This window comes from Rattus norvegicus, chromosome 5, assembly GCF_036323735.1.
Source record: "Rattus norvegicus strain BN/NHsdMcwi chromosome 5, GRCr8, whole genome shotgun sequence".
Lineage (NCBI taxonomy): Eukaryota > Metazoa > Chordata > Mammalia > Rodentia > Muridae > Rattus > Rattus norvegicus.
In genome coordinates, this window is record NC_086023.1 from 66377273 (window position 1) to 66391394 (window position 14122).

At 50.1% G+C, this 14122-nt stretch overlaps 1 protein-coding gene across 1 annotated transcript in view; it reads left to right on the plus strand.

The window, feature by feature from the left end:
• Col15a1 (collagen type XV alpha 1 chain) overlaps positions 1-14122 on the plus strand; it is a 105627-nt gene that overhangs the window by 79727 nt on the left and 11778 nt on the right. Inside the window, exons 23-33 of the mRNA NM_001100535.2 lie at positions 1613-1681; positions 1790-1825; positions 4510-4563; positions 4660-4719; positions 5408-5476; positions 5594-5635; positions 8332-8377; positions 10951-11031; positions 11467-11516; positions 11957-12049; positions 12718-12862. Coding sequence (NP_001094005.1) covers positions 1613-1681; positions 1790-1825; positions 4510-4563; positions 4660-4719; positions 5408-5476; positions 5594-5635; positions 8332-8377; positions 10951-11031; positions 11467-11516; positions 11957-12049; positions 12718-12862 — 745 coding nt within the window. The remainder of the gene's footprint in view (positions 1-1612; positions 1682-1789; positions 1826-4509; positions 4564-4659; positions 4720-5407; positions 5477-5593; positions 5636-8331; positions 8378-10950; positions 11032-11466; positions 11517-11956; positions 12050-12717; positions 12863-14122) is intronic.

The window sequence follows — 14122 nt, forward strand, 5'->3', positions numbered from 1 at the left end:
AATACCAGGATGCTTCTTCAATTACAGTTTATTCTGTTTTACTTTTTATGTGTGGAGTGTTTTGCCTGCAACTTCCTGGTGGTTTTTCCTAGGGGAGGAGGACAGGAACATCCATAGGTAGAGAGCAAAGACTCCGGCTTACACTCACGCATTCCCTTCTCTGTGTGCAGGGACTCCTGGCAGCTTCTTACAGAAAGTGAAATGGGAAGACAAAGATAAGAAAGCAATGTAGATGGGCAGGGTACCCCCTCCCCCATTTCAGAGGCTGCACATGGGCTGGGTGACACCTCCCTGGGAAGTCTAGAAGGACCACCTATCAGAGGAGTGAGGATTGGCCTGGCTTTCTTTCTCATGTGCCACATTGCCCCCAGGTCAAGGAAAGGGGCCCCAGAGACTATTGGTCTTCAACACTAGGAAGTAGAGAGCTCAATGTGTTGGGCCAAGTTTGGAAGCTCGTGAGATTGGTGATGTCTGGGTCCCTATGGAGGGCTTGCAGAGAAGAGATGGGACTGGGCTGACTCTGAAAGTTCTTGCTTCCCATGTTCCTTTTTTCTACAAGGCAAAGTAGGTAGAGCTGAGACTCTAGATCCCAGAGGCTCCTCCTGCTGCTAATTCTCTGCCACTTTAAATGTCTGGGACAGACACCAGGCAGTTCTGCTCCTGCTCTTACAACAACTGCACTTCCTGCCGCTCTGCCTCTAATGCTTTTGTGCTTGCCCCTTCCTGCTGCTCAGGACTGCCTTTCCTCACCAATGAAGTGGTAAGACTCACATGTCAGCTGCGGGCTTTGGGGGATGGAGAAAGAGGCTTCCCTGCTTGCTTTGGTGCCCTATTTGGCCACTTGTGACTGTGGAAAGGAGGTTACTGTACTGCCAGCCCAGTTGCCCAGGACTAGTACGGAGGCCTGGAAGGATGCTAGTTTCTCCACATGGCCTTCTTTTCTGCATGCATGTGTTTCTGGAACTCTTGGGTTAGTAGAGCTTATTGAAAACAGGATTTCAGAACAGTATCCTGCATCCTTACTGCCTAGCCGCCCAGCATCTCTTTCCCAGCATCTAGGAGAGCTCTGCTTAACCAATAAGCTATTTGTGCAGACGCTTGGAGAATGGGAGACAGCTGCCCATGAAGACAGGTGGCTCTCGTGTTGAGAGAGACTCCAGGCTCCATGCTTAGAGCTTTGTCTCTCCCAAGCCTCAGCTTTAAACAACAATAAGGATCCTTGGTGGGGACAAAGCTCAAGTCATTAGGAAAACAAACCATCAAATGTGTCGGAGCTTGATATCCAGGAGGGCATCCTATGGCAAGAAATAGAAGACTATGCTGGAGCAGGATCCTGGGGTCTGAGAAGGAGGGTTCAGGTCTGTCCTCGCTTAGAGCCCTTGAGGGCATACTTGAACAGTTAACTCAGACAGCATGTGGACGAAAGATCTCAGAAAACATTCCAGCATGCAAGAGGCTTTAGTAATCCTTCAGCAAGAAGGCTTGGCTGGAGGGGCGGGGCTGGAGGGGCGGGGCTGGTGGTCTGAAGTCATGGTGGCAGGATGGAGAGCTCTCAAACATGACCTCTCAAACAAGGAGGAGGTTGGACCTTAAAAGATTCTCTGTATTGCAGGGTGAGAAGGGAGAGCCTGGAGCCATCTTGACTGGGGATATCCCTCTGGAAATGGTGAAGGGGAGAAAGGTGATTCTGTCTGCTCGCCCTGAGGGCATAAATGTGCTTTGACCTGCTGTCTTTGGTTGTATCTTAAGTAGTGTTTTCTGAGTGACAAGTGCCTGTCTCCTGTTGTAGGGTGAACCTGGAGTTCATGGAGCACCAGGACCTATGGTAAGCTGGGTGTCTCTCCAGTGGGACGTGGGTTCAAACCTCTACCGTGCTTTGGCTGACTTAGACTGTGTTATTCTACTTGAGAAAATATAAAAAGTAATGTAATGCAGTAACAGGTGGTAGAGCATGTGTCTATGTTTGTGGGAGGCAAACTACAGGGACATAGACTTCTTAGTGGTTGCCAGGCCTACACAAGACTCTCAGAAACAAACAAAGCAGGGATGGAGGGAAGAGAGATGGCTCGGTGGATAAGAGCACCTGCTGTTCTTGCAGAGGACTCAGGTTCAGTTCCCAATGGGCGCCAGGCATGGATAGAGTACACATACATACATGCAGGCAAAACACTCTTACATATAAAAATAAATAAATGTAAACAACAATAAGCAAACGCCCACTGGTTGACCATAGGAGTGTCCCATTTCTCATTCTTGCACAATCCATTGTGCCTACTTCCTGCTGGACCTCTCTCCTCCAACAGTGATCCCAGAATCTTTTGGATCCAAAGTCATAAGAATTGTCCAGTTGGAAGTCTGGGAGGAGGTAGAAGATTATAAAGGCCAATGGTCATCCCTTCTAGCACCTTCCACTGGTCAGAACTCAGATTCTTGGGGAGCCTCAGATGTGTAGTGTAGCTGTGTGTCTAGGAAGCAGACTAGAACTGGTGAGAACTGACAGATGCCAGGGAGTCCCACAAGGAACCTCGCACGGTCTGCTGTGTTATTGCTTTGGGGTGGACCATGCCCTCCCCTCACTTTCTGGGCTTCTTTCTGCCCCTGTGTATGATGAATGGATTGGATTCATGCTAGATAGCATCGCAAGCTCTTTGACTTTGCTCTTTTAGACATAGGTAGCACACTCAGACTTTTGAACACTTCTGAGCTCTTTCTCCCAAGGATAAACCGTAAACTTCTTTGTCTCACACACACACACACACACACACACACACACACACACACACACACACACACATACACACACACACCTCGAATGAAGAAAGATCAGGTGTGGCCCACCGCGGAGGGTCAGGCACTGTGTAAGCTTCCTAAGGACATCTCCTTTCAGCCTCATATCCCTCTGGAGTGATCACATGACCCCCCAAGTCTATAGTCAAGGAAACAGGGTTCAAAGAAGATAAGTAATGTGTAAGAAAATAGAGAGACTTCAGGCCAACCTGTCATGCCTTGTATTCACCCCCCACCCCTCCACACAACCTCCAAAGAATAAGCTGCCATTTTCTAATCTGTCTGTCTGTTGTCTGTATGTCTGTCTGTCTACTGAAGCACAGTGGACTGTCAACATACACAGGGCATCTGTCGGACTGAAGCTGGACCTCAGACCCGGGGTGAAAGGTTCACACTTGAGCGGACACTTATGTGTTCCAAGCACATCCTTCAGAAAACCTTCTGGGTCTTTTGGGTCCCCAAAGTCAGGCAGAAAAGACTGACTATAGAGTACATGGGCCGAGAGCGAAGGCAGATGGGAGAGTCTTGTTCCCAACTGGTTAACCACTCAGTAACCTCCAGTTCTATGGGAAATGCAAACAGTTAGTAGTGGAGCCAGCAGGAGGCTCCAGATGGCTATGGCGGGTATCCCGCTGAAGGCCAGCTTGTGTACAGCTTGCCAACACACAGGCAATAAGGGCACCTTTTAATTTGCATAATGCTTCCATCTGGGCTAGCTATGGCCCTCGGGACCAGCGTAGCTTACAACTCTTTTACAAATACGCTAGGGCTTGTTACTCGAAGTGTGGTCTGCAGATCAGCATCCCTAATGTCACCTGGGAGCATAGTAAAGATGCAGAACTGCAGGCCCTGGCCCAGCTACCAGCGGAGACACTCTTGATCTGCACATTCATGAGATCCAGCACACTCCGTGTACATGCACACACAGGAAATGTTCCAGAGAACCACCTACCAAGTGGCCCGCCCGTGCCTTGGAAACTTGCTTTGCTCTTCTAAGATTACCAGAGATTTTTCATGCTGACCCTGTCTTAATGCATTTTTTAGGGCATGCGATCTTTGGTAATGGTGGTGGGCAGAGGAGCTTGAGGCCCTGGACATAATTAGAGCGGCCATTCTTCAGGCGCCAGTAGACAAGATGATTCCTGCCAGGAACTTGGATCAGGGCAGTGACTCAAGAAATATGTGGACCCAAAAAGTCCATCACTGAAGTAGGGTCTGTGGGTCAGGGACTCTGCAGGAGTCACTGTGCTGAGACAGGGCTTCAAGATGGGTGGGAGCGGGGCAGAGACAATATCCTCTAGCCAGTTTGGGGGCAAACTGGCATAGGGAGGAGCAGGGCTGCAGGATTCAGAATAGAGGACATGGGGACCCCAGAATAAATGACCAATGCAAAGCTGCGTGTTCTGAGGCAGCCTGGCATGTGGGTTCCTGGGACGTTAGGCACAGAGCTGCTAGGTTCTTGCTACTTCCTTCGTTCTGACTGAGGTGTTGGGTCCTGGATGCATAGCCTTCAGAAAATCGGGAGATCTGAAGGTCTGAGCAAATGCTTCTAGCTGAGGAGAGGCAGGAGACCAGGAGCCGGGCAGTGGGTACTCCAGGACATTGCTAATGCCCCTTCATCCCGTCCCTGCTGCTCTCCCTACAAGAGCAGGCCCAGCATCCCTCTATCTCTGGACTCTGAGTTTCTGGCATCTGCTAGCCTGGTGCTTGTTTTGCTTCTAGGGACCCAAAGGACCACCGGGACACAAAGGAGAATTTGGCCTCCCAGGACGACCTGTAGGTATCAGTGTACCCCCGACTAAAGGATGGGGCATGTGGTGGCCAGGCTGGCCCTCAGCAAGAGCTCACTAAGGTGTCTTGTGTGCATCTCAGGGTCGCCCAGGATTGAATGGCCTCAAGGGTGCCAAAGGAGACCGCGGGATCATGTTGCCTGTGAGTGCTAACTTCCGCATCCAAAGCCCTGGGGTTACAATGTGGGTGAGGTCCTGTTAGAGAGGGTCTGGTACCATGAGGTTCAGTGAGTGGGGCCTGCAGAATACATGTTCAGGGGAGCTTTCTTTCTTCTTCCATCTGTTCAGAGGCCCTCACACACACCCACCCCCGTCCCCCATCTCACTCTCAGGAGGGCCCTGTGTCACCTAGGTCATTCCCATGCTGAAGAGTGTCAGGCTCCCCATGCAGACACCAGACAGAAAGGAGAAGGAAGGAGAAAAGGGATCTGAACATCCTGTGCCCCCTCCTCGCTCCTGCACACAGACCCAGGAATGCAGACCTTAACCCAGCATTGCTCTGGGGAACTAGAATCTGGGTTTCAATTTCAGTTTTCTGTAAACTGCTGTGTGGCTTTGAGCAGATTGTATCCTCTCTCTGGGCCTCATTATCTGTGGGTGCCAACCAGGATAAAATGGCTGTTCTGCTGTCTCCCCCGTGCTTTACCAACCCTTTGCAGTATGGCCCGGGTGTGGGAGTGCTCTGTGGATGGGCAGGCAGACCTGAGGCAGAAGCCGGGCTTTCTTCAGAAGCTCCTCCCTCCCTGCTTCCAGCCCAGAGCCTGTGTTGTATGCTGCTGTTGCCTCCCACCTCTTCAAACTCAGTAGCGGCTTTTCTTTTCTTCCTTCAGGGTCCACCTGGCCTACCTGGACCCCCAGGGCCCCCAGGACCCCCTGGAGCTGTGGTTAACATCAAAGGTGTAAGTTAGGATGGGGCTGGGGGAGGCATTTCTGGGGACCCTGCAGTGAACACAAGATTGGCCTCCGCTGGAACTAGGTTTCCTGATGGCTTCACCCCTCATATTCTCTTCCCACAGGCTGTTTTTCCAATACCTGCCCGGCCGCACTGCAAAACACCAGTAAGTAACTCGAATGCACATCTTCAGCCGCAGGCTAAGTACCGGTGCCAACCCCAGAAACAGATCAGTCTTACCTTGGCACCTTCCACCCTTTTATGTCTACTCTGGTATCTTCTATCCACATATAGACCCCTAAAGATCTAGATGTTTCTAGATACTAGAAGCACACTGGCTTATTTTAATAGGATCACTACAGCTAGTAGCCTGTTAGCGAAGCCACATTTGGCCTCACGGGCAGGAGGAGCATTTTGCAAAATAGACTCCCTTTTAACCAAAAGAAGCAAGACCAATTCATGGCCTCTGAGCTGGGAACCTGGGGTTAAAGTGTGTACTACTCTGTTCCATTCTTCCATGGTTTGGGTTACTGCTCACCACCCCACCCCAAGAGGCAAGCGTTATCCCTTTATCATGGGAAGTCAGCTACCCACAGAAGCTCTTTGGTTAGCCCAAGGTCACGGAGCAAGAGGCAGCTGGGACCATGGCTCAGATCTCCTGGTCACCAGGAAGCAGGTGCAGGCACTGTGATCCCTTGCCCAGCCTCCCTGCCCCCCCAAGGCAGTTGGCAGCACCGTCTCTAGGATTTTGCCAGTATCATAGAGAGACATTTATTTCTGTGAGGAAACACGGGAACAGGCATGAGTCACGGATCTGTGTGTAACCATTCTCTCATTCTTTCAGTAAATATTTACTGAGTTCTCACCAGTGCCAAGGACTCTGCTAGGCCCCGGGGGACACAGGGATGACCTAGACAGACGTGGTCTCTGCTTTCTGGAGTTTGTAAACGATCAGTTCAAAATATTCTTTGAAGTGGGCTTAAATTGATTCCTGTGGGAATGGGAGTGCTGCTGCTCTCTGATGCATCTAACTGAGGTAGGCTGGCTGGCTGAGTGTTGGCCTAGGCCTATGTCCAAATCTGACCTTTGAGGCATCCAAGTGGGCAGCTCATGGCCCAAGCATACTAGCCTGGAAGGCAGAGCATGGGATCCCCCTGGGGACATCACTGAAGCTCCATGAGCCAACAACATCACTAAGGGCATGTTTACACAGATAACTGTGGAGAGGCATCTGGTGCGAGCACAGGTTCTGGAGATACTCCAAGAAAGCCGTGCATCTCCTCATACAAGGCCAGGAGGCTGCCTGTGTCCCACTGTTTATGAGTGCTGAAGGTCCCTTCTCCAACACAGAGCCCCGCCCCATTACTACCTCCCACAGACAATCCCAACACAGCAAGTATGAGACAGGACCACACACTTTAGACTGTTGTGGGAATGTTACTACAGTTAACTGACCTGGAGTGGAACCTGGGCAACATCTGCACTCGAGGGATGGTGGGGGCAGTGACAGAGTTACTTAAAGTCAATGCTAGGCTCTAAGTGTTTGGAGTGAGTTTTGTCTTGGTTTAAATTTCCTGTGGTACACTGGGACACCATGGGAATTAGAGGCACAGATGTTTTCTACCTGAGACATTATCAAACAGAAGCATACCCAGCACTTTGCAAGCACCTTCCGGTTCCAGCAGTTTAACATCCTGATGGTTTACACTCCCACCATCTTGCTTAACCAGAATTTCTGCAATGGTCATCCTTAATTTTGTTTGTTTGTTTGTTTTTGTTTTTTCTGGAAGGTTCCTTCTTCTTCCCAATGTCTTTTCACGATGACCTCTAAGCATCTTGCAATCCCCACTTATAAGCACAGAAAGATCCCAGATCTAGGTAGAGACTCTGGGAAAGGATGGAGGCAGAGTGGGATGGTTACATTCAATTGTGGATGCAGAACAATCAAATTGTCCAAGACGAGAATCTCGATGAGGGACTGTCTAGGTCAGGTTGGCCTGGGATTAGGCATAGTACCTAAACCAAGGCAGGAAAACCTGCCCACCATGAGCGGCACCATTCCCTAGGCAAGAGACTCTAAGCTGTTTAAGAGTGGAGAAAGTGAGCTGAACACTCACGTGCATACATTAATCCATTGCTCTTTGCTCTTGACTGTGGATTTACTGTGACTAGGTGCAATGCTACCTTGACTTCATAGCAGTGATGGGCTGCAACCTGGAGCTGTACACCAAATAAACCCTTTCTCCCGTAAATTGCTTTTGTTGTAGTTTCCTATCACAGCAACAAGAAAGGAAGCTAAGACAGTTGAATAGTGTTACCCAGAACTGCTTGGACTCCAGACCCCTGCCACCTAATGAAGAGCCCATAAAAGTCCATCCAATCTAATGACAGCCCTGTTATTTATCACCGCCACTGCTGCCATGGCCTGTGCCTTATGCCTGTCTCTGATTACACTCAGTAGCAAAGCAGACGACTGGCCCAGCTTCAGAACTGGCTCAGAGCTGGCTCGGACACTTGGCCTCACATGGGAGCCAATCCTAATTGATAAGAAAGGAGGCCAAGACATGCAGCATTGGCCGCATTCACAAACGCTGTCTGAAAGCCTTGCGTTTCCCTTCTGCTGAGATTTTTGGCCAGAAATCTCAATGCTGTGTACTCGAGGCCAGCTACATCATGGGTTTCCCCAAATGAAGGCCCAAAAAGTCTGTGTTGAGAGTGCTGGGGGAGGGGGTACTCCAAAGTCATATAGAAGCCTGGCCCTGTGTCATTTCACCATCTTTGATATGTCCCAGGGACTGTAACTGCCCAGACAAATGCTGGGGTGGGGTTTCCTATAGCTAACTGGTTCTTTCTCTCTCCCAGGTTGGTACCGCTCACCCTGGTGACCCAGAGCTTGTCACTTTCCACGGTACATACTCTGTTCTTCATGGTGTCTCAGGGACCTCCCTGATCTAGTGCCGAGAGATGTTTACATGTGCCTGGTGCTGGCCACAGAGGAGGTGGTCAGGAAGGGCTGACTGGGCCTGGGAGAGGGGTGGCAGCGGAGCTGTGGGTTGGTTTCCTCACATCCATGCGTATCCCGGGGACTGGAAGTGCTCCCTCTGTTCACTCCTTTGCTAATCTATTCAGAAGACAGTCATGGGTGCCTGCTTGGTGCTATCCCACGCTGTTCCTGCCTGCTCAGTCCTTAAAATAGTTCAAGTGACAGGAGCCATTGAAAATAATTATAGGACAGAAAAGATGGCTCATCTGGTAAAGAAAAAACCTGAGGTTCTGAGTTCAATCCCTAGAACCCACATCTAAAATGATGATGATGATGATATAACAACAACAATAATAATAACTGTGTTTGGTTGGCAACACTGGAGGAATGACAGCCAAGGACACCCTCTTGTCTTCACACACATTTGCACACATGGGTATTGTACCTGCACACACACACACACACACACACACACACACACACACACACACCCCACAGAGAGAGAGATAGCACTAATCCAAGAAAGAACCATTGGTGTATCCATGTAAGCATCTTGGGGAAGCACGTTTGAAATGCAGGCCTGCAGAGGGTGGTTCTATAGCAGGGCACTCTCCTAGCATGTTTGAGTCCTGAGATCTGATCCACAGTGCTGTGAGGAGAGGGTAAGGCAAGACCCAGTGGTGCATACTTAGAATCCCAGTACTCAAGAGGCTGAGGTAAGAAGATCATAAGTTCAAGGTCAGCATCTGCCCTGCATCCATCCATTGGAGCCTGCATGGTCCTAGCCTTGTGAGAAACCCCCTTGTTCAGTCTCTCTGTGTGTGTGTGAGTGTGAGTGTGTGTGATTGTGTGTGTGTGTGTGTGTGTGTGTGAGTGTGGTGTGGAGAGGGATGAGGAGGTTAGTAAACGTTAACACGCTCAGCTTCTCAAGAGCACACCACAGAGGAACAGGTCTGTAAGAAAGCCTAATCCTCTTTAACCTCCACACCTTGTCACACAATAAACACAATATAAACAAGGGGACATCTTTATCTGCAATCCCCTGCAGCTTGGCTGTGACTCCTGGTCTGCTGGGTAAGGGTCTCCCTAATGGTTTCTTCTGCATTGTTTTCCTTGGTCATCAAGTCCAGGTCATGTTCTGACTTGGTGCTCAGAACTGCGCCACGGCCCCTTTCTCCTTGGTGCCAGGTGAACCTTAGTTTTATGGGGGTTTGTTGTCGTTCAAGAAAAGATCTCTCTATGTAGCTCTTGCTGGCCTGAAACTCACTGGGTAGACCAGGAGCCTTGAACTCATAAGATCCGCCCACCTCTGCCACTTGACAACAGGGACTAAAGGCACGATTGTCTCTGGCTTATTTATAATTCACATTATGATACATGATTTATTTTAGCTGGAGGTGGTGGGGGTAGGAAGAGGAGCTGGGTTTGCCATTGCAGATCTTCAGTTGCCCCCTGTCCTTTGAGGCTCCCCTGGGAGGAGGGGCAGGAACAGAAATTCCTGGAAGTGCTGTCCCTGGGGAGAGGCGGTAGTCTATAAGCATGTCTGGGGTGTTACTACTGCATCTCATGGGAACAGCTATGGCTGTCCTACTCACTAGCGTCTCCTTCACTGATGGCTGCAGCCTCAGTGGGAACCTACAATCCTCTGCCTATGCCCTTAGTCTCAGTGGCTTCCCAGGATCAGTGGGACTAGGGCCTACCTGGCTGTAGTTCCTGTTGCTCCCTCGTGGGCTCCATCACACCTTTGGTGCTCTTGGCTCTTCTCCTACACTGAGTGAATCTGTGCCTACCTCTAGTCTAGAGAACATTGGAAGATTTATCTGCTACACTTTCTAGGGCTCATGAATTGGGAGCTCTCACATCCACCTTTAGCTTCCATCATGGGGAAGGAAAGAGGCCATCCCTCCCTAAACACTGCTTTCCTGTAAGCCTTCGTCACAAGCATCTCTCTTATGAGGAGTAGGAAAAAATGACGCGTGTAGGACAGTCCAGGTCTTCAGACTCATTGCTGAGGCATGAGTGGGTGGCATGTGACCCACAGTGGGTGTTCATTCCATCAGCCAGCTGTGTGAGTGGATGATTCGGCCCCCTTAGTGCACAGTATCATCACCCCTGCGAGGTTTATCTGTTCCTCAAGACCCCAGGCTGCACAGGCCCAGGGGACATGACACTAGAGACCTGTGTGGGATTGGGTCTCAGTCTGCATTCACAGACTGTCCCAAAGGAGGGAGAAGCTGGCCCCTGCTTGGTCACAACAGCCCCTGCTGGGCTCAACCCGTAGTCCCTCTTCTCTGTGAAAACATGACTGTGAACCAAGCCAAGACCTGCAGACCTGACTGAGGCAGTGATTATGATTCCTCCCAGTCTCTACCTGCCACCTTCTCAGGGGCCTTCTGGTCTGATGGGTTTCGCTAAAGGGGGTTAGCTCAAAAAGGTTGATTTTCCACAACTTATTTTTCCTTTGTCTTAAATGTGTGTGTGTGTGTGCTTGGTGACAGGTGTTAAAGGAGAGAAAGGGTCCTGGGGTCTTCCTGGCACAAAAGGAGAAAAGGGGGACCAAGGAGCTCAAGGACCACCAGGTATGCCTGCCCCTGCTCTAGACCTTGCTGACTGAGGCTAACTACAGAGCTACCCTGCCCCAAGCACGGTGGGTTCTAGTGAGAACCAGTTACAGGCCGGATCCCATCCACAGGCCGGAGCACTGTGGAAAGAGCAGGGGGTAGGGCTGAAGGTAGAGAACTTGCCCAGTGTGCTCGGAACCCTGGCTTCCACCCACAGGGCTACAGGGGTGGGGTAGGGGCTGGCTTTCTAGCATTCGTATATAAAATATGGAGACTTGCCTAGGATCGTACGGTCCCTGAGTAGCGCGGCCTTGATTAGGGCTGGAGATGCCTCCAAGCGTAGTGTCAACGCAGTATCACTTTTACTAAAGCGAAAACCATGGTTATTAACTTAGAAGCTCTCTGAAATCTCTGTTGTTAAGTTGGTGAACTTACAAAGCCCTTCTTCTGCAGGCCCTCCAGTGGACCCCGCTTACCTGAGACATTTTCTCAACAGCCTGAAGGTGAGTGCTCATTATCAAGCATTCGGTCTATTATGCCGGTCTGTTTGTTGTTGCTGTGACCGAATACCACTGACTGGGTAACTTGGAAAGAATAGTGGTCTCTCTGGCACATGGTTCTGGGAGTTGAGCAACTGTACTGGTTGGGATTCTGCAGAGTCAAGAGGCTATGCCTGAATCACACAGCAAGACAGAGCAAATACGCCAGAGGGCCTACTTTACAGCAAAGCTGCTCCCTAGATTAAAAGTTACTCCTATAACCCACAGACTTTATCTCTCAGTGCCAGCAACCTATGAGTTCAGGGATGACGGATCCAACACGTGGCCTTTGGGGCCCCCTGAATGCTACTAAAACTGCAGCAGCCTGTGCCTCAGTTTCTTGAGTTTCTGTGAGAAAGAGTCCAGGCCAGGCTGACTGCAACCTTTCATGGTCTCTCTTCCAGGGGGAGAATGGAGATGCTGCATTCAGAGGAGAGTCCAGCCACAACCTCTTTGTATCAGGGCCTCCAGGCCTACCAGGACACCCAGGCCTGGCTGTGAGTAGTGACTTTCTGGAGACCTGTGTTTTTTTTCCTGTGCCCTGCCCCCAGCATGAGATGGTGGTCCTAGAGTTGAAGTTAGTGCTGTGCATGCTGGAGGCCAGACTTTGGGATGAGCAGGCTCTCCCGTGTATCATTGCTTGCTGGGAGGTTAACTCAGTCTTTAGAGCTGCCCAGGTTGTGTGCAGTGAATTAACCCCCAGGCACCAGCCATACACACCGTGGAAAGTTCACTCTGGGACCAGAGCTGCCAATAGTGAGGGTTATCTCAGAGGATGAACAGAAGGTTCTGGCAATGCCTTTAGACAGACTCTAGATTCTTCTGATGTCTGACTGAAGGTCAAGCTTTAGAGCTTATCTTCATCGTTAGGCCTGGTCTTTATAGATGGGAGGAGGGTTATCAGCCATGAGAGAAGATTAAGGTTTGACCTAACTTGACTGACTTAAGACAAGTCTTCTCCACTCTGAGGGCTCAGTTCCTCCTTGTGTAGAGTGAGAAGGCCAGACTAGATCTCCAGGCCCCTCTGAATGCCTGAGTTTGCTGGTGTCTTTGGACTCCATACCTGGCCTGATGCTCACTGGGACTGACACCACCTGGAATCACTGGATTTTACAAATATCCTAAGAGGAGCGATTTCGACCTAACTGTGTGCTTGCCTCAACAGGGGCAGAAAGGAGAGGCTGTTGTGGGGCCTCAAGGACCCCCAGGAATTCCAGGCCTGCCTGGGCCACCTGGCTTTGGGAGACCTGGTGTTCCTGGACCACCGGGACCCCCTGGGCCACCAGGACCTCCGGCCATTCTGGGTGCAGGTTAGTACTGAGTGATGCCTCATTCCTGCTGCCTCTGCCTTTAGGCTCAGGGTGGCATGTCAGAGTCTCTTTGTTGGATAGAGGGCTGTATGCTGGACGGAGCCTACCATCTTCTTTTAAATGGATACAATTCAGATATTATAGCATACGCCTACTTCAAGTGTACAATCCAGTAATGCTGAAGGTCATCTTCACCAGCACATGTGGTTACACTGGCTCAGTCCTGATGGCTGTGAGGGCGTTTTCTGAGTTTCCCTAGTAATAATGTTGAGCATCTGTCCAAATACTCTAGAACCTTCCTAGCTGTTCTGTCAATGCCTTAAGAATCTGGCTGTCCTAGTTAGGGTTTCTATTGAGGTGATGAAACACAATGACCAAAGCAAGTTGGGGAGGAACAGTTTATTTGGCTTACACTTCTACACCACTGTTCATCACTGAAGGAAGTCAGGACATTAACTCAAAATGGGTCAGGAACCTGGAGGCTGGAGCTGATGCAGAGGCCACGGAAGGATGCTATTTACTGGTTTGCTCCTTGTGGCTTGTTTAGCCTGCTTTTTTATAGAACCCAGGGCCAGCAACCCCGGGATGAAATCACCCACAAAGGGCTAGGCCCAGCCCTTCCACATCAATCACTGATTAAGAAAATGCCCTATGGGCCTGTGTACCGTCTGGTCTTATGGAAGCGTTTTCTCAATTGAGGTTCCCTTCTCACAGATAACTTTAACTGTCAGGTTGACATAAAAACCACCCAGCACAGTGACCCAAGGACCAGTGTCAATGGTCGCTCTTGGTGTAGCATTCCATTCAGGCCTAGGAACTTCTAGGGTGCCAATGCAAAGACGAGTTACCCAATCGCTGAACAGTACCCAGTGCCAGGAAATGCACTGACCATTTTGCTACAGGTTTCTGGGTATTCTGGGAATTCCAGAAAACTAATAGCAAGGCCTGGAGAGGCAACTCAGGCCATATGCATTTAAGATCCCTGGAATTCATGCAAAACAGTCAGGTGTAATACACACACACTTATAATCAGTGCTAGAGAGGTAGAGACAGGCGGATCCCTGGGGCTCACAGTCAGCCAGCTTCAGGCCATTGAAAGACCCTGTCTTAAAAACAAAAAATCAAGAGGCAGTGAGAGACACTAACACCTGAGGTTGTCCTCTGGCCTCCACACACCCTGGGTATATATGCATGTGCAAACACACACACACACACACACACACACACACACACACACACACACACACACACACACAAGGA